At 41.2% G+C, this 26643-nt stretch overlaps 1 protein-coding gene across 3 annotated transcripts in view; it reads left to right on the top strand.

Annotated features, from left to right (window-relative positions):
• The window catches only part of sema4ab (sema domain, immunoglobulin domain (Ig), transmembrane domain (TM) and short cytoplasmic domain, (semaphorin) 4Ab), a 190621-nt gene extending 166010 nt beyond the window's left edge, over positions 1–24611 (top strand). For 2 of the 3 annotated variants that reach the window (XM_084307497.1, XM_084307496.1), the window contains exons 12-15: positions 9744–9859; positions 12522–12685; positions 17199–17293; positions 18239–24611. In XM_084307497.1, the coding sequence (XP_084163623.1) occupies positions 9744–9859; positions 12522–12685; positions 17199–17293; positions 18239–19056 (1193 nt within the window). In that variant the 3' untranslated portion in view covers positions 19057–24611. The remainder of the gene's footprint in view (positions 1–9743; positions 9860–12521; positions 12686–17198; positions 17294–18238) is intronic. The other variant, XR_014619381.1, reaches the window with a different exon arrangement.
• The last annotated feature ends 2032 nt before the right edge of the window (positions 24612–26643 follow it).

Here is a 26643-nt window from a genome sequence, read left to right as displayed (position 1 = left end):
GCCTCCATCAGCGAGGGAGGACCAACCAACCTTCTCATAAAGGACACAGTGATGAGTGTCGTATCTATCATTAGTGATGAATGTGAGGGCAGAGTGATATACAGAGTCCAAGGATTTAAGGATTGAGGCCGCAGCATGCCTATAAATTACATCACCATAGTCCACGACTGATAAAAAAAAACTGCTTCGACAACGCTCTTCCCAGTTCCTACTAATCAAAAGAAAGCTGGTTCTGTTTCTGTATAGGAAGCCAATTTTCTGTCTTGGAGGCAAGACATTTCTCATCGAGCCACACACCAAGATATTTATGTTTAGTGACTCTTTCAATGCTACAGTAGAACCACTTATGGTAGATATGTGGGGGGGGGGGGGGGGGGGGGGGTAGGAGGGGTGGGTGGGGGGGACGACACTGTACAACTGTACAAGCAAAACTGTACATTGGAATATTGACAACCATACTTGGTCATTTACTGTACATTGGAGGGGGTTGGGTTAGGACATTTACAGGGGCCAGTATTGTAAACCGTGACAGTTTATAGCACCCGGTTGCTCACACCCGCTTATCGATGGCCACTCCGACAGGGAAGGGTCCAGGCCGCTGCGTGTTCAGCTCCCGTTCCCAGACCCGACCCCGTGGGGGCGGGGTTTGACAGCCACGCGCAGGCAACCAGGCACTTACACGCAGACAAAGAGCCTCAACAGATCAGCTAATCTAATCTGCTAAAACTCCATGTCTGTTATATTAGATATGACACATTTATAGGACTACATTATGAATTTCCAGTTGAGTATAGAGTGGATTCTAAAGTTCTTGAAATAAGTGACCCTGTTGTGCTTTTCAAACGTTATCTTTTCTAAGGGAAGAAACTGAGATATTTGTTCTATGAACATATTGAATGTTGGTGAAATTAAAATTTTCCATAGAAGTATACATTTCTTTGCAAAATATGTTATGTATACCAACAGTCTGCATTTATTTTGGTCTAAGTGGCAGTTTGTTATATTATTTAATAGATAGACACATGGTGATAACTCAAATTCCAGCTCCATGACAGATTTAGTAAGTAAGTGAATCTTGTTCCAGAAATGCTTCAATTTGCTACATTGCCAGAACATATGCAGAAATGTTCCTTCTTTAATTTTACATCTTGGGCAATTTGGTGAGTTTTCTTTCGAGATTTTGTGCATTTTTACAGGAGTAAGGTAGAATTTATGAATACATTTGAAATGACTTTCTTTGATCTTATTGCTTGTAAAGGGAAAGAAAGTTCGATCACAGATGTCTTGCCAATTGTTTTCTTCAAATTTCGTTGCCAGGTCCGTCTCCCAGCATCTTAATAGAGCTGGGAAGACTGTTTGGCATTCATTAGTTAGAATTTCATATTGTTCACTGATTTTACCTTTAATTGTGGATGAGGTAGTTCGTTTTTCTTCCAATTCTGTCATTTCAAAGCTTAACTTGTTTTCTTTAGTAAGTGAACTTAAAGTGCTTTGAATTTGCATATATTTTAGGAAGTCTGAGTTAGGAATGTTATATTCTTCTCTTAGCTCCTGAAATGCTTTTAATTTCCAGTTTTTGTGAAAAAGGTCTTTAAGTTGAGTTACACCCAAGTGTCTCCACTTGTTTATATCAGTTGAGTGAAAATATAAAAAATGAGAAAAAATATTTTTTTAGGTCAGGGTTTTGATGAATAGGTGAATAAACAGAGATGCATTTAGTTATGCCAAACTTTTTCGAGCAATCTTTCCATGCAGATAGGGTATTCACAACCGTGAAGTATTGCTTTATATTTTCTATTTGATCAAATTTCTTTATAAAAATAAGAGAGTTTAGAGGTAAAGGATCAACCTGTCCCGCTTCTATCTGTATCCAGTATGAGTCTGGTCCTCCCAATGACCATGATACTATAGTTCGAAGTTGGGCTGACCAGTAGTAGTGTTGGAGATTGGGAAGACCTAGACCACCCATGGACTCAGGTTTCATAAGAGTCAGTAATTTAATCCTTGGTTTTTTATTGGACCAAATACATTTTGAGATACGGTTATTCAATATGTTAAAATATGAACTTATAGATAGGTAGCACTAGGGTACAGTTTGAAAGAGAAAGTTCAATCTCGGAAGGATATTCATCCTGATGACGTTTATCCTTCCTAGAAGGGATACGGGTAGTTTGTCCCATCTACCTAGATCTGTGTTCATCTCAATTGTAAGAGGAGTGTAATTTTTTTTTCAAATAAATCATTTAATTGCGGTGTAAAGTGTACTCCCAAGTATTTGAAGCCTCCTGGTGACCATCGAAATGGGTAGGATTTCTGCATTTCTTTTGTTGGTTTCATGTGTAGGAGACATGCATTAGATTTATTAAAGTTTTAGATAGAAAGATAAAAAATATGCGTCAATTGCTCTGTAATTAAATGAGCCGTTTTAGAAAAAAGTTGTCCAAATTATCCTCACTAGTGTATAGGTCCTGGGATCTATGTATTGGAGAGTGTCTAATACTGCATTGTGTGAAAAGGGACTAAAGGATAATTGAGGGGTGTGATCCACGGAACTCACACAATCAGTGTATATCAACATTAAGATCAACAGGAAGAAGTCCGATATATTCTCTATCAAACAAGTTCCCAGCAACTGCAAAGTGTTTATTAAATGCAAGACTAATTTAGTTTGGGCTGGAAATAACACAATCGTCAACACTAATATGAGCGGGTAGTGAATTAGAGGTCTTGTTTTTCTTTAAGTTAACTGCCTTCCAAAACTGAGCCAGGTGAGGTTTGTGTAGGAACTTGTAATTAAATATACGTAGTAATCTGATTTTCACTTTCTCATAGCTGTGGTACATCTGTTCCTGAGCTGTTTAAAGTGGACAATTCATGCGAGAACCAGGGTGCTATTCTATCTTTAATTTGGATGGATGTTGCTATGCATAATATCATTCATGAGAGCTTGTTCGTTTAAACATTTAAAATTCCTTTTCATGACCGTATGTGACCTAGTTACCGATATTTCCATTTTCGTACTCACACAGTTTAAAATATATTGTCATCATACAGTACAGTACAACAAAAATAGGTTTGGCATCCAACCAGAGTGCAAGGTAACCGTAAAGTGCAATAGTAATTAATATACAATATACAAGTGATTAACACTTTGATTGCCCAAGCTTAAGTTCATGATATACCATCCCTTGCCAGCTATATTTAACATGGAGAAGTTCCCCTTCTTTGCAGGGCTATAACTTTTTAAATTCTATTGCTAGATTGCCATTATTAGGGCCCATTCAAGGTCCTATATGTATTGTTCATGGTGTAGCAACGTTAAACTTTTTCATTCACATATTCATACTAAAATATGGTCTAAAGTATAAGTATGTTTTCATCTCTTTCTGCAGCTTTCTCCAGAACGTGATTTATAGCCCCAAATGCATTATATTGATGATGAAATACAGTTTGGTAGGAATCTGTGCGAGATAAAAAATTTCAAATGGACGTACTTCTAGAATTTACTACACGTCATCTGATGTTGACCGGATGGGCGAGGGGGCGTTTATAATTCCGTTGGCAACGTTATACCATTCATCTAATGTGGGTCATATGTTCATCATAGCAGTTAGTATCGAACACGGTAATACTACACGCTAAAACTCACCCCAGTCTCCTCGGGCCGTTGGGCGATCAGCGTGGAGTAGACAGTTTTCAATTATGGGATGTTGAAATGCCGGTTCTATTTCCAGGTTGTATAATAGTATATACGTCCAAATCATGTTGTTTTTTCGAGTTATTTCCACCGATCGATGTTCACTGTGTGAAGACAGAGTCTCTCTAACATTAGCGAGTGCCCGGACCCCATATGGAGTGAGTCCTGCCGGTTCAAAGGTTGAATATCCGGTTTCGATCTGCCGATCGGCCACCAGATGGCGCTCTTGAACCGCTAGAGGGTTGAGAGGAGATCAGCACTGTATGTCAAGGCTGCGGAGGGGAAATATGATTTCGATCACAGATTTTTGAAATATTGATATCAAAGACGAGTTACGGCGTCCTAGGCAACTTGAGCATGGCTAGGAAGGACGCCTAAACACGTTTCCGGCAGTTAAAGTGTTAAATGTGATATATATATATATATATATATATATATATATATATATAACAAAGCTACTGAGTAAAATGTTAATCTGATGTACAGTATTATTATGTATTTGTATAGCACCTTTCATACAAGAATTGCAGCCCAAAATACTTCACAGCAGTAAAAATAGACATAAAATGAGCATAACATAGACAGAATAAAAGCAGTGCAGAGAATAAGAAAAAGGGTAAAAACAATGCAGGTAATAAAACAACAACAATAACATAGCTCTAACAACAGTACAATATTCACAGTGTGGATGTAATGATAATTAGCAAAGGCTGCATCCCTTATTTTTATTCTAGCTGTTGCTGGGAACCTTCAATAAACCAGTAGTAGATGATCATAATGTTCTTGAGGGCACATAGTTGACAAGATAATTGGCATGTAGCTTGGTCTTGTTCCATTAGGGCTTTGTATATAAGGAGGAGGACCTTAAAATCTAGCCAGTGCAGAGTAGCTAACACCAGGGTTTCCGTTAGAAAAAATTGTTGCCGGCCTCAGTGTCCGGTAGATTTCAATCTACCGGTCAAATGAGAGAAATTCCGGTCAGAGTTTATTGAGCTTAAAAACAATTGATAGGCAGGCTATATAAAGAATGACATCCGCAAGGCATGTAGATTTATAATATTTTAACTTAAAACTAGGCTACTTTTGCGTATACAGTCATTATATTCCAAATAAAATAAGTCCCGAGACTCCGTGCTGCTGCTGACTTTAAATCAAATAGGTGTCTGTGGGCAGTCGGCCCGACATTAATAAACAGCAGTCTGTTATAATCACATTTTTATGAGCTAACGAATTCCGTTATATTGGACATTTGTATTAATTATATCAAGCGAATAACTGAGAAATTTGGCAGAGAGAGACGGCAACATTATCGTGGGTTTGCGTGATGAATCTCCACCTCCCAACGACTTATTTGCGAGAGTATGGCGCTGCAGAGCCAGAGATGCAGCTGTTTTCAGGCCCTATCTGGGGACCGCTCAGCAGCGCCCCCCACCCAACAGCTGAATTGCCAATGGCTGAATTGGAGTACTGCACTGTGCCGGCACTGCTGGTGGGTTCTGTGGCTCTGCAGCTGCACATGCACTCACAAACCCAGCACTAAGCTCTCGCTGACAACGTCGTTGTCATTATTTTTAGACCTGCTTGGTGAAGCAACGATGAAACAAATGTAATGATTGTTTCGTTCATCGCATAGGCTATTTAATTTTAGCCTATTTTAATACAATTCAAATAATCAAATTGTGCTTAGAGGGAATTATTTTCACCGGACATTATGACCGGAGAGATTAAATATGTCGGACTTCAACAGATTTTGCCGGTCAAATAACGGTAATTACCGGCTAACGGAAACCCTGGCTAACACTGGACTGATGTGCTCTCTTCTCTTAGTTCTAATTAATAGCCTAGCTGCAGAGTTTTTAATGAGTTGGAGTCTCTGTTTTTTTTTTCGTGAGGCCAATAAAGAGTGCATTACAGTAGTCAAGTCATACTTTAGTTTAGCCATGTTTCTAAGGTGGAAGAATAATGTTTTTGTCACCTTGGTGATTTAAAGCTTAGGTCTGAGTCTATGATAACACCAAGACTAGTAACTTCAAGTTTAATCCAAGGAGTAAGTTGCCCCATATTGTTCAGCAGCATTTCTCTTTTTGTTATAGGGCCAACTAGTAGTTTTGTCCTTATTTCATTTTAAGAAGTTGTTGCTCATCCATTTGTTTATTGCTAAGAGGCGGGCAGAAATGGAGTTAATAACTGCAGCATTATTTGGTTCAGCAGAGATTTACAATTGTGTGTCATCCACATAGCTATGTGTGTCATCCATTGTGTTCTCTAATGATGTCCCCAAGTGGCAGCTTGTATAGTGAGAATAATAGTGGACCGAGGCAGCTCCCTTGTGGAACTCCAAAGTAGGTGTCATGTTTCTCAGAACATGAGCTCCAAGCCTGACGTAGTACTTTCTCCCTTTGATATTATGTTCTGAACCAGTTTAATACACAGTCAGAAAGACCAACTAACCTTTGTTTATAAACTTTTTATATGAATTCAATTAGGATATCATGGTCAATCGTGTCAAACACTGTACAGTGATACATGTATGAATATACTATGGTAGTAAGTAGGGGTGCACGATATAGATTTTGACCCTGATATCGATACCGATAACTTTCTGCTCCTCAAGGTCGATACCGATAACCGATATATATATATTTATTGTATTATAATTTAAATTTTTTTATGTATATTCCTGTAGTGTTGACCTAACCAGATTTATCATGACATGAGCGTTACTACTATGAACAAAACAAAGCCAAGAGAACAGTTTTGACTCTTCAAATAAAGTGACTATATTTATTTGTCCAAATAAATATAATTTGAGTCAATCACAAAATTTACAATCCGTCAATGTCATTAACAATGTGTTTCCCCTGAACAATGAGTGAACTAAAAACCAACAGGTATTGTGCTTTGTCAGTAGGGATGGGTACCGTTCACATTTGAACCGATACGGTACCGGTACCGGTACCTGTGAATCGATACCGGTACCCAACGGTACCTTTTTTCGGTACTTTAGTAAAAAAAAATCCAAACTTCAAATAACCACATTTTCGACAGTTTTCGGCTTGCCATTGCCCCGACTGCTTTGTTGTTGAATCAAGTCAAATCCTAAGTAAGCATATTGTGCGTGTGAAAGTTGACATGAAAAGAAAAAAGTTAAAAAAAAATAATAATAATTTGTCGGAGCTATCAATAATTTTATCGGGTTTATCAGGATGACGTCATAATTGCTGATATCGGCCCGATAATTATCGTGCATCCCTAGTAGTAAGCCATACTGGCCAGTGGTATAACTAGTAAGAGTAGGTGTGGGATATATACAGATGTAGTTATAGTATATACAGGTATGTAGACAGGAATATATGCAGATATATTCAAACTAGTGCTGTCAATCGATTAAAATATTTAATCTGATTAATCGCATGATTGTCCATAGTTAACTCACGATTAATTGCAAATTAATCGCATTTTTAAAAAAAATTATCTACCTTAAATGCATCTTTTTCAAGTTCCAAGTTTTAATACTCTTATCAACATGAGAGTCAACAAATGCTTGCTTTATGCAGCCATTTAACACAAAAGGATGACCCTCATGCATTGCAAATTTGCATCAAATTCAAAACAGAGTGATGCACAAAATAACTTAAAAGAAAATAATGATTTAAAACAATGAATAAAGTGTGCATGAAATAATAGGGGAAATAAAACGTTAGGAACTTGTTACATTCACCCACACAAGGGCTGAGTAATCACACCCCCCCCCCTCTCTCTCACACACACACTCTTCCAGCTCTCTTTCTCTCTTGCCCCTTCCTCATCTCGCTCACCCCCCCCCTCTCTCTCTCTATATCTCACACACACACACACACGCACGCACGCACGCACACACGCACACACACACTTCAGAAACAAACATTGTATCAATGAGAGCATTAATAATACACCTTAGTGAAGTCTAGTAACTTAAAAGTTAATCGTGAGTTAAAAAAAATAGTTGCGTTAATAGAATCGGGCGATACCGCGTTAATACCGCGTTAATACCGCGTTAACTTTGACAGCCTTAAATTCAAACACATTTAGGTAAATATATATATGGTATATACAGTGTTATTGTACATGGCTATCTTACATACCTCAAGCACAATGACATTTCTTAGCAATACACTGAGAATACGTAAACCTCAGTCCTTGCTAGATCAAATAGTTTTTTGTAATACTGTTCACAACCATAAAGGCTGACAATGGTGATATTATGCGAACCAAACCAATAACTAACTTCCTGAAAAGAATAGTGCTTTATAGAGCCAGTATAATTTGGAATAATTTACCTCTTGATATCCGCAATGAAAAAAACTAAATATTGTTCAAAAAGAGACTGAAGATGCACGTATTAAGTGTTTGATGACAGGTTGTTTAATTGTCTTTGTTAGTTTAGTTGGGTTGATTGGACGCTTATAGAGATGTTTGCTTTTGGTTAATGTTTAATAATAATAATAATAATTCATTACATTTATATAGCGCTTTTCTAGACACTCAAAGCGCTCCCCACAATGTAGGATAGAGATTGCCTCCTTCACTGGTAGCACCCAACCTTGGTCTACGCAGGCTCAATGGCTGCCATACACTGGCACCAGGCACGCATCATAGGATCCTAGTGTTTGTATAGGATGACAATGACTCGTTGGGTTAAACTGGATTTGTTTTTATATTTTTACTTTACATACAATAATTGTATGTTCTTGTTAATTTTACTTATTTATTTAATTTTGTTTAATATATTTTTATTTTATTTACTGTATTAATGTATTATTTGTTGTAATGTTGATTGTGTGTGGACCCCAGGAAGATTAGAAAACTGCTACGGCATAAGCTAAAGCTGGGGATCCTTTAAATAAACAAATACAGTGTTATATGGGTAGATTCTAGGTTGAGGTAGGTAGCTGTCCAATTATCTAGCAGTCACTGTCAATGTGCGTCAACTAGATCTCCCCATTGGAAGGGTACAGGCGATCAACTGTTTCAATCCAGACCAAAGGAAACAATTCAATCCAATCCAATCCAACTTTATTTATAAAGCGCTTTAACAGCCACAGGGGCACAAAGTGCTGTACAGAGGGAGCATATTAAAAACTATAAGCAGCACTAAAAATAGATTAAAAAAAATACAAGAGTACCAAAAAAGAGAAGGGAAAAAAGGTAAACATAGGCAGCAATACAAATTAAAATAGATCAGAGTACTTAAAAAATATTTAAAAGCAAAGGACACAGTAACAAAACGATACAACAATAACACAGTAAGACAATAAGATCATAAAATCAACAAGCTACATGGTGTCGATAGCCAGAGAGAAAAGGCGGGTCTTAAGGAGGCCTTTGAAACGGGGGAGTGATGAGGCCTGCCTAATCTGCAGTGGCAACTCGTTCCACATTTCCACATTCCACATTCAGACTTTGCTTTGGTGTTATTTATTTAGGATGTCATATCCAAACACTCAAGCACTCCAATATTACTAGCAAACAGCCACCGGGTGGTCAATTAGACAGCAGGTAGCTAGTCACTAGTTAGTTTACTCAGTCAGTTAACAGTTAGTTAACAGTCAGATAGTAGTAGTCAGTAGATTATTAACCTATAATGTAAATGGGAAAGAAAACAGCATTCAATTAGCCACATGTGCTATGCATATACAAATGATAATTTCGAACATAAACAGCGCATACAAGAGACAACAATGCAACATACCGTTAGCCAGTTAGATCGCCTACGGGGCTTTTCTCATTACAGGCCTATGGCTACGAGTGTCTCTTAAATAGTGCGTCACGCAGACGCTGACTCAGCCCACCTGTTCACAGTTTCCGTCACCTGGAGTCCCACAGTCTGCAGTAAACGCCCACTAGGTGGCACCAGATGATAAATAATACTTGTATAGTAAGTGCCTCTATAATAATAATAATAATAATATCTCTGTAGGAAGGGCGCTGGATAATTCTCCAGTAGCTATGATTTATGTTCGTTGTGTTTTATGTTATTGAAACATGGCTTTTGTCTTCTTGTCAGAGTCGGGCTACCTCCACAAAGCAGTGCTGCTGGAGAAGGGAGCTCACATCATCGAGGAGGTCCAGGTGTTTGAACAGACTCAGCTGGTGAAGAACCTACGGCTTTCCACATCAAAGGTACCCTAGAACCCTGTAGACATGAACAAACAGGCTACATTCTCTTCTGAGTTTGATGGTAAAACAATGATTTGCTTCACTGAGAAGATGATTTGGTTTCATAACAGACGCATGGTAGCATTCACTTCCATGGCCACTGGAAGTGGAAACTGAAACTCTTGACTGCTCAACCAGAAGTCTGCAAATCATGTTGTGATTTCTCAAAACACAACTGAGTAACATTAGCTGGTTACTGGAAATGAGAGTCGCGCTGGTGGGTGAGGTTCAGCCAAGTGGGCAGCCTATGGCCACACTCGCTATTCACTCCCCACTCCCAAAATGATAATCATTGATGATAATCATTGCCCCAAGCTGTTGCCAGGTAAAACAATTAGGCTGTTGTCGATGATATTGCATTGGGTGAGGCTCGGCCATTGCACTTTGGTTGCGCTGACCCCTGTGAATGCAGAGTGAAAGCTGTATTTGTCGCCCTCTGGTGGTAAAAAGGTGTACCATAAACTCTCCATAGAAGGACTACATCAAGGTCAATGGAGAATGCTGGAAATTAATTCCTCAAAAATACTTCCCGTTGCACAATTGCACACGCTCGTCCTTATGCCTCTGTATCGTTATGCACCAAAACACAGGCTGTCGGCCCTATAGTTTGTGAGATATTATATGGATTCACACACACCCACACACAGACGCTACCCAATCCAAAATATCCTTGGATTGGCATTTGGCACCGCTTACCGCAGACATAATCAATAAGGATCCAGGAGTCTAATCAGTCATTTGATTCAAGTCTCAATGTTATACGAAAGATGGATATGTGTCCCTGTGGGGACATTTGGATGTCATAGCAACAACAGGAGAAGGAGAGGAGGTGGTCAAACACGCTTTTCAACAGCCATGCCTGGCTGCTTGTAGACAGTTATTTTCCTGTGCCTGGCTTTGACATAAGATACAGATACAAATAATTGTCTCATATTTAAAAGGAAAATGAAGTTAAAAGTGTGAACCTCCATAGCCATGAAGTGCTTTGAGAAGCTAGTGAAGGGCTACATCTGTTCCTCCCTCCCCATCAACCTGGACCCCCTGCAATTTGCATACCGCCCTAACAGATCCACAGAGGATGCCATAGCCCATGTGCTGCACACAGCAGCATCACACCTGGACAAGAGGCAGGGGAACTATGTGAGAATGCTGTTCATTGACTACAGCTCAGCATTCAATACCATAGTCCCCTCCAAACTCATAGCCAAGCTCAGGGACCTGGGCTTGAACTATGACCTCTGCCAGTGGGTCTTGGACTTCCTGACGGGCAGACCCCAGGTGGTAAGAGCAGGCAACTGCACCTCCTCATCCATCACGCTCAACATAGGGGCCCCCCAGGGCTGTGTTCTGAGCCCCCTCCTCTACTCCCTGTACACACATGACTGCGTGGCACAGCGGAACAACAACACAATCATCAAATTTGCTGATGACACAGTAGTGGTGGGCCTGATCTCTGCCAACGATGAGAGGGCCTACCTGGAAGAGGTAGAGAATCTGTCACAGTGGTGTCAGGAGAACTGCCTCTCCCTGAACGTCAGCAAAACAAAAGAGATGATTGTGGACTTCAGGAGGTCGGGGGTCAAGGACTACAGCCCCCTCAGCATCGACGGGGCACCGGTTGAGAGAGTGAACAGTTTCAAGTACCTCGGAGCCCACATATCCGAGGACTTGACATGGACCACACACATTGACAGTGTTGTGAAGAAGGCACGACAACGCCTCTACTTCCTCAGGCGCCTAAGGAAGTTCCAAGTCAGTCAGAAGATCCTTAGGAACTTCTACTCATGTACAATAGAGAGCATCCTGACTGGCAACATCACCTCCTGGTTTGGGAATAGCACTGCACAAGACCGTAGCAGACTACAAAGAGTGACACGTTCAGCCGAACGCACAATTGGAGGGGGGCTTCCCACCCTCCAGAACATTTACAACAAGCGGTGCAGGGGGAAGGCTAAGAGAATCATCAAGGACTCCAGCCACCCGAACAACTGCCTCTTTGAACTGCTGCGGTCAGGCAAGCGATACCGGAGTCTTAAGGCGAGCACAGAAAGACTCAGAAGAAGCTTCTATCCCCAGGCCATCAGGCTGCTCAACGAACAATAAACACTATGCAACAACCATCAAATGCACACAGCACACACATCCACACACTCACTTTAAACAAACAACTCACTGCAGCACCCACTTTACACACTTTAGAACACCTAAACACACTTTACACTTTATATTTATTGGTAAAGGATTTGCACTACAACTCGTACACCTTACTGTAAATTGTACCTAAATTGTACCTCATCCCATTTCTGCTCTGCACTATATAGTATTGTATATTGGTACATTGCATAGTATATTGTATATTGTATGGTAACTCAGTTACTTCTATTCTGCATCGAACATTGTACATATGTCTATACTGAACACTGTGACCTCTATTTTTACTTCTATTTTACATGCTATACTATTTTATTTCATACTTATCTTGTCTAGCACAGTCTCTGGAGCGTAACAGTAAGAAGCATTTTGTATAAAAGTATTCTGTACTTCTGTATGACAACTATTAAAGAAACTTGAAACTTGAAATGCTATACAGCTGTAATGTTGAAAACCTGTCTCTCCGCCCCCACAGGGCATGGTATTTGTGGGCACGTCAGAGGGTGTGGTGAGGGTCCCGACGGCCAACTGTTCTTTCTACTGGAGCTGTGACCAGTGTGTTTTGGCCAGAGACCCATTCTGTGGCTGGGACCCGAACACCAAAGCCTGTGTGGTGGCCACCAGCATCCAGGCCAACGCGTGAGTTGACTCTCCTCCACACACACACACACACACACACGCACACACCATGGGGAAGTACGCTGAATGCAGAAACACTCTGACTTATTACACCCCTAATCTAAGTTAAATTGAACCTTTTATTAATCTGCATTTGACCCATCCTAAGTATTTATTAGCTGTAGGCAGCCATACAATACATATTAGGCAGCACGGTGGTGTAGTGGTTAACACTGTCGCCTCACAGCTAGAAGGTCGTGGGTTCGATTCCTGCTTGGGGACCAAGTTGCCGCATTGCCAGTTACCCAGGTGGGGTATCTCCCGGGCCTTTCTGTGTTCTCCTCGTGCTCGCAAGGGTTTCCCCTCCCGATAAGATAAACCCAATGGAAAAACATGCAGAACAGATCGCTAACGCTGTCGTGTCCCTGACGAAGACGGACAGCTTGGATTGGTCCCCGGGCGCGGCCCCACGCCTCAGCCCATGTCTGCTCCCGGCTGCCCTTGGGGACGACGACGACGACGACGACAGGATGGGTCAAAAATTGCATATGTGTGTGCCGCCCATCGCATGTGTGTGTCACTGCATCCAAGTCCAGTTTAATCTTGATCTTTAATACACACAGTGCGGCGCCCTGGGACCAACTCCAGTTGTAATGCCAGTACCTTGGTGAAAGGCAATGGGAACCTAGCATGCATGTCTTTTTATGGTGTGGGAGGAAACCACAGAGTTCCAGGAGGAAACCCACGCAAACACAGAGAGAACATGCAAACTCTCGTGATAATAAATGTCATAATGACATCACATATTCTAAGTATTTAACATTCCACTGTCAAATATGTCTGCCCAGAGAGGAGGTGAACTAAACGGTGATACTTATACTCATATTATTTTACTTTAACATATTGAATAAATAATATTACATTCATTGTTCCCCCTGTCTACTTTATAAATAAGAATAAAATATTAGTTTAAAATGGTGTGCATGTTTATTCTCTGTATAATAAGGTATGGTTTCCTTACGCATATCGAAACCTCCGAACACCTCTCACCGGGTCTTCTGAGGACCTGAACACCTCTCACCTGGTCTTCTGAAGACCTGAACACCTCTCACCTGGTCTTCTGAAGACCTGACCTGAACACCTCTCACCTGGTCTTCTGAAGACCTGAACACCTCTCACCTGGTCTTCTGAAGACCTGACCTGAACACCTCTCACCTGGTCTTCTGAGGACCTGAACACCTCTCACCTGGTCTTCTGAAGACCTGACCTGAACACCTCTCACCTGGTCTTCTGAGGACCTGAACACTTCTCACCTGGTCTTCTGAAGACCTGACCTGAACACCTCTCACCTGGTCTTCTGAGGACCTGAACACCTCTCACCTGGTCTTCTGAAGACCTGACCTGAACACCTCTCACCTGGTCTTCTGAAGACCTGAACACCTCTCACCTGGTCTTCTGAGGACCTGAACACCTCTCACCTGGTCTTCTGAGGACCTGAACACCTCTCACCTGGTCTTCTAAGGACCTGACCTGAACACCTCTCACCTGGTCTTCTGAGGACCTGAACACCTCTCACCTGGTATTTTGAGGACCTGACCTGAACACCTCTCACCTGGTCTTCTGAGGACCTGAACACCTCTCACCTGGTCTTCTGAAGACCTGACCTGAACACCTCTCACCTGGTCTTCTGAGGACCTGAACACCTCTCACCTGGTCTTCTGAAGACCTGACCTGAACACCTTTCACCTGGTCTTCTGAGGACCTGAACACCTCTCACCTGGTCTTCTGAAGACCTGACCTGAACACCTTTCACCTGGTCTTCTGAGGACCTGAACACCTCTCACCTGGTCTTCTGAAGACCTGACCTGCACACCTCTCACCTGGTCTTCTGAAGACCTGACCTGCACACCTCTCACCTAGTCTTCTGAGGACCTGACCTGCACACCTCTCACCTGGTCTTCTGAAGACCTGACCTGAACACCTCTCACCTGGTCTTCTGAAGACCTGACCTGAACACCTCTCACCTGGTCTTCTGAAGACCTGACCTGCACACCTCTCACCTAGTCTTCTGAGGACCTAAACACCTCCCACCTAGTCTTCTGAGGAACTGAACACCTCTCACCTGGTCTGCTGATGACCCTGAGGTGCAACAGACTCCCCCAACACCAGCGCATTGACTTCTACAGATGCACTATTGTATCCTGACGTTTCAAATTAATCTGCACATTTATTACAATTATTTCATTGATTTATTTAGTCCGTTTCTGGCTACAGTATGTCATAACTGCTGGAGGTGTTTGGGTTAGTATTGACACGATGTACTGTCTGCTACACAGTGTTCCTTCCTTCCCTTGGGGAAATTGAGTTGTCATAGCAGCAGGGGGAGGGGAGGTACAGACAGAAAACATAATAATAGTAATAATTAGAGAGTATAACATAATAATAGTAACAATAATATTATAGTATACATGGCAGTGTTTCCCACAGGATTTTCAGAGATTATGGGGGGTGAACCTCTGACCCTCTAGGGGGGTCCGTGGGCATGTCCCCCCGGAACAATTTTTTTGTGTAATTTTATTTAAATATTTTTATTCGTTTTTTTAGACATTACAGGAGTAGACAATACGAACGTGACATACCGGTACATACACTTATCGACAAAACAGACGAGACAAAAAAAATTTAATAAAAAAAAAACAGACCAACACCAAAAAATATGTAGAAAGAAATATATATATATAATAATAATAATAATAATAATAATAATAATAATAATAATAATAATAATAATAATAATAATAATAATAATAATAATAATAATATATATAATATATAATAATAATATATATAACATAATATATAATAATAATATATATATATTATTATATAATAATAATAATAATAATAATAATAATAATAATAATAATAATAATATATAAAAAAAAAATATGTATATGTATATATATATATATATATATATATATATGAATAAAAAAAAGATTAAAAAAAAAGTTCTCGTAAGAGTATTTCGTGTTACAGAGTCGTTCCTATACATTGTCCTTGTTTCAGGAGGTGAGAGACGTAGTCAACCGTTCCACATACGAGATAAAGGGTTGCCACACCAGATCAAATTTCCCACTTGATCCCCGTAAAGTATATTTAATCTTTTCAACTTTTAAATGGTACATTACATCGCAAATCCACCTGCCAAATGAGGGAGGATGTTCATCTTTCCAGTTCATAAGAATGAGACGTCTTGCTAGAAGGGAGGAGTAAGCGATGCAGTTCAGTTGTGCTTTTGGTAGATGTAAGTCGTCGGAAAGAACACAAAAAAAAACCAGGAAGTGACACGGTTCCAGTACCCGACCTGCCAGGTCTGAGTAGAGCTTAAATATGGACGACCAGAAGTCTGCTAGGCTAGGACATGACCAAAAAGTGATACAGACCGGCCGGGGCTTGTTTGCATCTGTTACAAGTAGGACTAACCTCAGGGAACATTTTTGACAGTTTGAGTTTGGATATATGTAACCGATGTACAATCTTAAATTGAATAAGCCTGTGTCTCGCACAGATAGATGAAGCGTGACATTTTTTTTGTATTCTTGACCACACCTCTTCTGATATGTCTATTTCAAAGTCCCTTTCCCAGTGCCCCTTTATTATTGAGAGTGACGAGTCCTCCATCTCGAATATGTTCATATAAAGCTTAGACATAGTTCCCTTGAGCTCAGGTTTTATCTCCAGGATTGAGTCCAGTGATGTATCTGGAGGCAGGGATGGAAATGTAGGGGGGAGGTACAGACATAAAACATAATAATAGTAATAATTAGAGAGTATAACATAATAATAGTAACAATAATATTATAGTATACATGGCAGTGTTTCCCACAGGATTTTCAGACTATGGGGGGTGAACCTCCGACCCTCTAGGGGGGTCCGGGGGCATGTCCCCCCGGAACTTTTTTTGTGTGTACATTTTAAAGTTAAATGCATTAATCTGGGCTAGATCTATGATGAACTTTGTGCTCAAAACACAAAGTCGACTAGACTAGTGCTTCCCAATCCTCTCCTCGAAGCACCCCAGCCGTTCAATGTATTTGTTAAATTCCACCACCAGCACACCTGATTCAACTTACTGTAACTAGCCCTTTATTAGTTGAATTAGGTGTGCTGATGGTGGAATTGAACAAATACATGGAACGGCTAGGGTGTCTCGAGGAGAGGTTTGGGAACCACTGGACTAGAGCATACATTTGAGCCATCAAAGAAATGAAGCAAAAGTGGTTACCTGTGTTGAACTGGTTTCTTTTTTAGAAAATAAAAAAATATAGTGGATTACTATTACTGCCAATACTACTGATACATCCCTATTGGCAAACTTTATATTAAAAAAAACAAAAACTAAAAATTATTATTATTATTCATTATACAACTCTGGCGGGCCGCCACAGACCACAGTCTAGGTAATTGATGGGAAACCCTGCATGGTATATATGACGGCACAATACTGAACACAGCATGTTGTTGTTTCCAGAGGCCAGGATGTGGACGGAGGTAATGTTGCAGAGGCCTGCAGCTCTTCTCCTCTGAGCCCCAGGACCAGGTTTATTCCCCAACAGCTGCCTCCAGGTGAGTAGCACTTCTCCACTGGGCCAAGCAAGTCTTTTGATGAGATCAGATTAGATTGGATTGGATTAGATTGGATTAAAATGTATTGCCATCATACAGCACAATTACAGTACAACGAAAATAAGTTTGTCATCCAACCAGAGTGCAAGGTAACTGTAAAGTGCATTAGCATTATACAATGTACACGTAATGAATTAGCATTATACAATGTACAAGTAATGAATTAGCATTATACAATGTACAAGTTATTAATTAGCATTATACAATGTACACGTAACGAATTAGCATTATACAATGTACAAGTAATGAATTAGCATTATACAATGTACAAGTTATTAATTAGCATTATACAATGTACAAGTAATGAATTAGCATTATACAATGTACAAGTAATGAATTAGCATTATACAATGTACAATTTATTAATTAGCATTATACAATGTACACGTAACGAATTAGCATTATACAATGTACAAGTAATGAATTAGCATTATACAATGTACAAGTTATTAATTAGCATTATACAATGTACAAGTAATGAATTAGCATTATACAATGTACAAGTAATGAATTGGCATTATACAATTTACAAGTTATTAATTAGCATTATACAATGTACAAGTAATGAATTGGCATTATACAATGTACAAGTTATTAATTAGCATTATACAATGTAACAAGTAATGAATTGGCATTATACAATGTACAAGTTATTAATTAGCATTATACAATGTACAAGTTATTAATTAGCATTATACAATGTAACAAGTAATGAATTGGCATTATACAATGTACAAGTTATTAATTAGCATTATACAATGTACAAGTAATGAATTGGCATTATACAATGTACAAGTTATTAATTAGCATTATACAATGTACAAGTTATTAATTAGCATTATACAATGTACATGTAATTAAATGTGTCGGCCTCTTGTCTTCCAGGTGAGTTGGTGTCCGTGTCCCTGAACGAAGTGGTGCGCCTGCAGTGTCCCGAGGCGTCGCGCCTGGCCCAGCGCCACTGGGAGCGTCCCAACAGCCGCCTGTCCCCGGACCTCTACCTGCAGCTGGAGGACGGCAGCCTGCGCTTCGTGGCCACGCCGGTCACCCTGGGCCACTACCTGTGTTTGTCCAGTGAGAACGGCTACCAGCAGACCCTCGCCATATACCAGGTGAAACAGAAGAGCATCCCTACACCCACAGCCCAGGTCACCACCCCCTCCTCCTCCACCTCCACCCGCCCTCAGACACGCCCCCTCCCCACCATGCAGGCTGAACTGCCCACCCCGTCTATGGCGGCGGCGTGGCCCAAAAGGACTGAGGTGAGGCAGAGGGAGTCGGAGCCTACGTCAGTCGCCGGGGAGACCCGGGTCACCACGAGGCCAGCGGCCAGGAACGTCACCCTGTGGGCGGACCGGACGGGCCAGGCGGAGGTGGAGCTGCGGAGCGGGGAGCACCAGTTGTTGGCGCGGGGGCCCAATTACCTGAAGGAGTTGGTGGTGGTGTCCGTGTTGCTAGCACTGTGCCTCAGTGTGCTGATCACCATGGCTATCTATGGCATCAGGAAGCGCTGCCACAGTCGGACCGCCCCACAGGCCAATGCACCGACCAGGGCCTCTGAAAGGGGGGCCCCTGGGGAGCGAGAGGCCCTCCACGGGGGGGGGCAGTCTCCTCGGGTCAAGCACAACGGCCAGGCCAACGGGGTGGTGTGCAATGGTGCGCTCAAGGGCTCCAACGGACATCTACCCAACACCCCAATCTGAATCCTGAACCGCACTCTGACACATTTTAAATCAACCACCAGTGGGTGGAACAAGGCACTCTCCCAAAAGTGTGGAATCCCCCTCTACTATGGGTGTCACTGACGCTGCACACACCTAAAGGACCAAGTCATGTCAACGAGGCCAATTACAAGGTACTCGCTTTGTGGACTCTGATGACTGATTGGCTGGAGGAAGACTTTATGCCCCCCTGTGGTATTTAATGAGAAGATGCTGGTTGCTTTTGGGATGATACTAGCCTTAGGCTGATGCACAAGGTTTTCATTGTTAATCCCATGTTTCTGTGTTTTACATGAGAGGTACGACTGACCAGACTGTGTTATCTCATGTTTCTGTGTTTTACATAAGAGGTACGACTGACCAGACTGTGTTATCTCATGTTTCTGTGTTTTACATGAGAGGTACGACTGACCAGACTGTGTTATCTCATGTTTCTGTGTTTTACATAAGAGGTACGACTGACCAGACTGTGTTATCTCATGTTTCTGTGTTTTACATGAGAGGTACGACTGACCAGACTGTGTTATCTCATGTTTCTGTGTTTTACATAAGAGGTACGACTGACCAGACTGTGTTATCTCATGTTTCTGTGTTTTACATGAGAGGTACGACTGACCAGACTGTGTTATCTCATGTTTCTGTGTTTTACATGAGAGGTATGACTGACCAGACTGTGTTATCTCATGTTTCTGTGTTTTACATGAGAGGTACGACTGACCAGACTGTGTTATCTCATGTTTCTGTGTTTTACATAAGAGGTACGACTGACCAGTAGGGGAGTAACGGTACACGTATCCGTACCGAACCGTTTCAGTACTGGACCTTCGGTTCAGTATGCGCTGTGTACAGAACGAATGCAACGGTATGTTAAAAACCACTAACGGAACGCACATGCAGAACTTTTTTTTGCGTGCAGAATTTAATTCAAAACTCCAAATTCACCCCTTCCCAAAATATGTTTGTAACACAACAGGGTCATTACTGAAAATGTTCATAATTTTCTTGTTCGTCAAATAACACACATAAACTTTCTTCCGCACGACTTTCACTCACAGCTGATCAGAGAAAAAACCGCACAACGTACTTTTGCTGAGCTCCTCTCCTGTCGAGCTGCTGCTGTGTTTAAATCCAAAATATTGATCAATCCTCTGCCATTGTTGTGTAACATGTCATCTCTTGTTGTGTAACATGTCATCTCTTCTCTAGAGTCTTCTTTCTCTGCCTCTTGTGAAGTTAAATCTACTCTGGAAGTGAAACTGAAACTGAAAGCATACACCGGTGGGGGTGGGGCCAGTAGGCAATTAATTTACTCAGTGGATGCCTGAACACAGAATGACACTGGTATCACTGACTACCGTGCCAAGCCTAGGTGGAACTAAGTATAACTTAATAAAAGATCATTAGATTTAATAATAATAATTAATTATTATAAATTAGGGGTGTAAAGGTACACGTATCCGTATCGAACCGAACCATTTCAGTGTGTACCGTACCGAACGGCTGTGTAGTGTACCACTAACAACCACCCACTAGGGGCTGTTTTTTCACAATCTAATATAATTATTATTTTTCTCTATTGTTAATTTCAATATCGAATATTCATTGACAGCCCTACAAGTACAATTAGTTACTGCACACTACATCACCCCTGAGTGGAACATGGAAAGCCAAAATGTCCCCCACTGTACCGAAAACCCGTACCGAACCTTGACTTCAAAACCGAGGTACGTACCGTACTGTGGTTTTTGTGTACCGTTACACCCCTATTATAAATATATAATAATTATTATAAATATTTTTTCCCTGTTGTACCGAACTCGTATCGAACCGTGACCCCAAAACTGTGGCTTCTGTGTACAGTTACACCCCTACTGACCAGACTGTGTTATCTCATGTTTCTGTGTTTTACATAAGAGGTATGACTGACCAGACTGTAACGCTTGAAACCACTAAAGCATTAATCACTATTGTTTAGAAATTGTTGGATCTGTTTTTTCAATATTTGTAAAGCATTAGTGTTTGATGCAAAGCATTGACTGATACGCCAAAGGTATTTTGTAAATGTGTTGTAAAATATCAGGCAGACCTTTTTTTGTAAGTAAGGCAGTCTTGATCTCATAAAAATGGGGAGGACTGTCTGTAGGTATTCAAACTCTAGCTCTTTTTCATCGTCGGTAGCGAGGGGCTTAGATTTGGAGTAAGAAGAACTGAGAGAAGCTGTGAATGGAATGCAGACTGACTGAGCTTGCTCTTTACTTCATTCACTTATTTCAGAACGAGATTTAGTTTTAAATAAGGTTGCACTTTGACGGCATTGCAGATTCTACCTAGAATTTAACGTTCTCGTGTTGAGGGAGGAGGGAGCCACGGCACATTTCTTCCAGTTATTTTGAAACTTCTTTGGTAACAAAAAGGCAGCCTTTGGTTGAGAAGAAATGGACAAATTCAGTCATCATCACATGATGTTCTCAGATCAATGAATTAACGTGATGTCAGTATCAATCAAAATTATTGTCATTATGATTTTTGCCATAATCAACCAGCCCTAGTGTAAACTGAAAGCCCTAGTGTAAGCTGAAAGCCCTGGCCTAGTGTAAACAGAAAGCCCTGGCCTAGTGTAAACTGAAAGCCCTGTCCTAGTGTAAACTGAAAGCCCTGGCCTAGTGTAAACAGAAAGCCCTAGTGTAAACTGAAAGCCCTGGCCTAGTGTAAACTGAAAGCCCTAGTGTAAACTGAAAGCCCTGGCCTAGTGTAAACTGAAAGCCCTGGCCTAGTGTAAACTGAAAGCCCTGGCCTAGTGTAAACTGAAAGCCCTGCCCTAGTGTAAACTGAAAGCCCTAGTGTACTGTAAACTGAAAGCCCTGGCCTAGTGTAAACAGAAAGCCCTGCCCTAGTGTAAACTGAAAGCCCTAGTGTAAACTGAAAGCCCTGGCCTAGTGTAAACAGAAAGCCCTGGCCTAGTGTAAACTGAAAGCCCTAGTGTAAACTGAAAGCCCTGGCCTAGTGTAAACTGAAAGCCCTGGCCTAGTGTAAACTGAAAGCCCTGGCCTAGTGTAAACTGAAAGCCCTGGCCTAGTGTAAACTGAAAGCCCTGGCCTAGTGTAAACTGAAAGCCCTAGTGTGTAAACTGAAATGCTCTCTCGTGTCACTTCTGTTTTACTTTGTCCATAAAGTGCTCTAGTGATAAAAGGTACTGACTTCATACACACACGTTAGCATCATAAGTAACATATTGTATGTAGGCTACGGATAGTTTACGAATCACTTGCATATATAATACAAAATGTTGTTTGATTAGACATGTTCTCACATTACTTGTGTTTTGCTGTATGTAGCAATGTTTTTCTAATGTTTATTGCGATTACACAATGATAAATGATCTAGTGTCTTAATATTATTCTATAGTGTTACTGATTTAATTTAATACAGGAGCCAAGGAAGTAAATGTTTTAGAATCTATATGAAGGATGGCGTTGCGTACAAAGGAAATGTCTCCAATAACTATTGGCTTCTCTCCTCAGTAGACATTCCTCCTAATCTCTGGCATAGTAGGTGGTAATTTTGATAGTAGATGCCGATGGTACTGTTGATAGTAGTTCGCACTGTTGATAGTAGGTGGTACTGTTGATGGTAGTTCGCACTGTTGATAGTAGGTGGTACTGTTGATGGTAGGTACGATTGATATTAGGTGGTACTGTTGATGGTAGGTGGTACTGTTGATGGTAGATACTATTGATGGTAGGTGGTACTGTTGATGGTAGGTGGTACTGTTGATGGTAGGTACTGTTGATGGTAGGTACTAGGGATGTCCCGATCCGATCACGTGTTTAATTTTTTTTTTTGGATCGGACTGGGAAAGATCGGTATCGGTAGACTAGATACTCAAAATCACATGATCGGGATCGGATCGGGAGCAAAAAAAATGTGATCGGGACATCCCTAGTAGGTACTGTTGATGGTAGGTGGTACTGTTGATGGTAGGTGGTACTGTTGATGGTAGGTACTGTTGATGGTAGGTGGTACTGTTGATGGTAGGTGGTACTGTTGATGGTAGATACCGTTGATAGTAGGTGGTACTGTTGATACTTGGTACTGTTGATGGTAGGTGGTACTGTTGATGGTAGGTGGTACTGTTGATGGTAGGTGGTACTGTTGATGGTAGGTGGTACTGTTGATAGTAGGTGGTACTGTTGATATTAGGCACTGTTGATAGTAGGTGGTACTGTTGTTAAAACAGCATGTTATTAATCTGCATCCTCCTGTTTAACCACTTCATTGTTCAGCATCATTACAACTAGAGGTGCACCCATACCATTGTTTGCTGATGAAGTATGAGTACTTTATTTTTAGCACTTGCCAGTACTGAGTAGGCTACCAAAATGAGTGCTATGGAATTGACAGATTTTAATAATTTCATTATCATCAATTACCATTATGCTAGTACTCTGCATCTGTGACCTTATTGGATACAGAGTACTGAGGGTAATAGCTGTATGTGCTCGGTAATAATATTGGTGCAGCTCTAGTTACAATAAGCTCATCACACAAGGTTACTATTTATTTTGTTGATTCGTTTTTTATTGTTTTTCAATGCGCTGCCAATGACTTGACTGCTTGCGTTTTCCTCTTCTTGTGAATATTCTTGGTGAACTCTGACAATGCTACAAGTGTCTTAATACACTGTAAGGGCTTCTCTTTTACTGAACAGGGCTGGGTGTCTCTTCTCTTCTATTGAACAGGCCTGGGGCTTCTCTTTTACTGAACTGGGCTTGTCTTTTACTGAACAGGGATGGGCTTGTCTTACTGAACAAAACAACAGATGACTGGTTTTACATACTGTTTTATTTTGAACTCAATTTCAATGATTTAACTGGACAGAAATCCCACAATCTGAAAAACCTGTGAAATCTGTGATCTTGCCAAAACTGCATTTCTTTAAAGGATGTGGTGGTGTCAAATTAAAGATGACTGTCAAAACATATACCACTGATTATGGCTATAATTATGTCTCTGACTAGGGGCTGATTATGGCTATAGATCTCTGACTAGGGGTTTGGTTATGGCTATAGGTATCTGACTAGGGGGTGATTATGACTATATTTCTGACTAGGGGTGACTATGGCTATAGATCTCTGACTAGGGTAGGGGGTGATTATGACTATATTTCTGACTAGGGGTGACTATGGCTATAGATCTCTGACTAGGGGTGATTATGGCTATAGGTATCTGACATGGGGCTGGTTATGGCTATATGTATCTGACTAGGTGGTGATTATGACTATTTCTGACTAGGGGGTGATTATGGCTATATGTATCTGACATGGGGCTGATTATGGCTATATATCTCTGGAAAGGGGGGCTGCTTTATGATATATTAGATATGATTTGTCTTCTTTATGTGAGATTTCCAACCACTTTTTCTTTTTGTAAAGTTTCAATGTCTTTATTTTTATACAATCCTATTGTACAGGTTGAAATGTTGCTAATAAATTATTAAAATTGTGCAAGTACTCTGTGGTAGCATCTGTTAAATACCACCTGTTTTATGTTATTCCTGTGCCCCAGGACAGTTCAATCAGTATGTTCTTCCTGTGCCCCAGGACAGTTCAGTGAACTTCAGTCAGTATGTTCTCCCTGTGCCCCAGGACAATTCAGTCAGTATGTTATTCCTGTGCCCCAGGACAGTTCAGTCAGTATGTTCTTCCTGTGCCCCAGGACAGTTCAGTCAGTATGTTCTTCCTGTGCCCCAGGACAGTTCAGTCAGTATGTTCTTCCTGTGCCCCAGGACAGTTCAGTCAGTATGTTATTCCTGTGCCCCAGGACAGTTCAGTCAGTATGTTATTCCTGTGCCCCAGGACAATTCAGTCAGTATGTTATTCCTGTGCCCCAGGACAGTTCAGTCAGTATGATCTTCCTGTGCCCCAGGACAGTTCAGTCAGTATGATCTTTTTGTGCTCCAGGACAGTTCAGTATGTTCTTCCTGTGCTCCAGGACAGTTCAGTATGTTCTTCATGTGCTCCAGGACCTCTCTCCTGGGGTACTGGACACACATAGATGAAACTGATATCAACCTCTTGTCTGATTCTGGGGAAGATGGCAAATATGTGTATTTCCCAAAATGTTGTATAGGAATGAGTATTCCTTTGTAGTGTCACTCCTTCTCTGTTAACCTTGAGCTTGGAGTGTTCAGATACAGTACAATGAAAATCTTGTCAATCGTGTTGCATTTTCTTACAGAAGGTATGTTGATGTGACATTACCTAAATGTTAAAGCTGTTGATGACTAAAGCCCTTTGATGTCTATCCCCCTGGATCAATCAATAGAATAAAACCATTTCAAATATCCAATCTGTTTCCTCTGAAATATTACATAATACACATGGGTTACTCTAATTGGCCCATCAGTCACAAATGGCTGCTCTGATTGGCACATAAGTCGCATCTAGCTGAGTGAGAGGACTCATGAGGAGCATATCTATAGTGTCTAGTGAACAGAAGGCCACGCCCCCTCAGAGTCAAGCATATAATGTATAGTGATAGGCTATAGTGTATATAGCATGACTAGCATAACTACAGACTACATAGTGTTGTTGGCTATTTCATATGTATTTGCCAATTGTATAGCATTAGGAAAGCTACTCTTTAAAGGTGCACTTCACCAAAAAACAATGCTGATTTATTTTGCACATAATCTCGCACGCATCCAAAAACAGATTTGCACACATTCATTTAGTTTGACAGTTGAATGAATGAAAACGTTTATTTAAAATGGACACCACAGCTACATTGGACCAGTCACAGTGGACAGACAAGATGTGTTGTTTTGCGTGTTTATAGCACAAGTGCTAGTTTTCAACACTAGTCCATTGAGGCTTTTCTAAATGATAGAATAAAATTAACAGTGTTTTTTTTTTTATCCACTTTTTCTCCCATTTTTCTATATTTTCTCCCATCCCAATTTCGTATCATCCAATTCAACCCTCCCCTGTCACGAACGCTGTTTCTTGCCTCCCACAAGCCGGCTGCAATGTGGACTAAGTCATACATAGCACAAGTCCCCTCCGGTACTTGAGGTAACAGCAGTCGCATCTTTTCACCTGCGCAGCTCGATCTCTCAGTGTCGAGGAGTAACGCGTGGGAGGCTCACGCTGCCCCCGACACTTCCTGATTCTACTGCGCAGGCGCACCAACCGACTTGTAGGAGTCGCTTGTTCACAACGCCCGATCCCCACCCTTCAGTTTCCCTCCCCGTAATACGGCCAATGTGTATTACTGCGGACGACCAGCTAAACTGAAAACAATGTGGAGAGCTGGATTCGAACACGCGAATCCTAGCGTCTCCACACTGGTGGCGAGTGCCTTGCCCACTACACCACCTAGCCGCCCGTATAAAATTAACAGTGTTAAAGTTATGTGATGTATACGATTGCATGTAACTGTCTAACTGTTTCCACAAGAGGGCGCTATAGGCGGAGCTATTGACACTGGCGCCAGGTAAGAGGGTATTTAAGGGAATGTTCCCTCCCTCTCTGTCTCTTCCCATCTACCTCTCACAGAGAGAAGGTATCA

This window comes from Notolepis coatsorum, assembly GCF_963971535.1.
Source record: "Notolepis coatsorum genome assembly, chromosome: 2".
NCBI classification, from domain to species: Eukaryota; Metazoa; Chordata; class Actinopteri; order Aulopiformes; family Paralepididae; genus Notolepis; species Notolepis coatsorum.
This window is presented reverse-complemented; position numbering and strand designations above follow the sequence as displayed.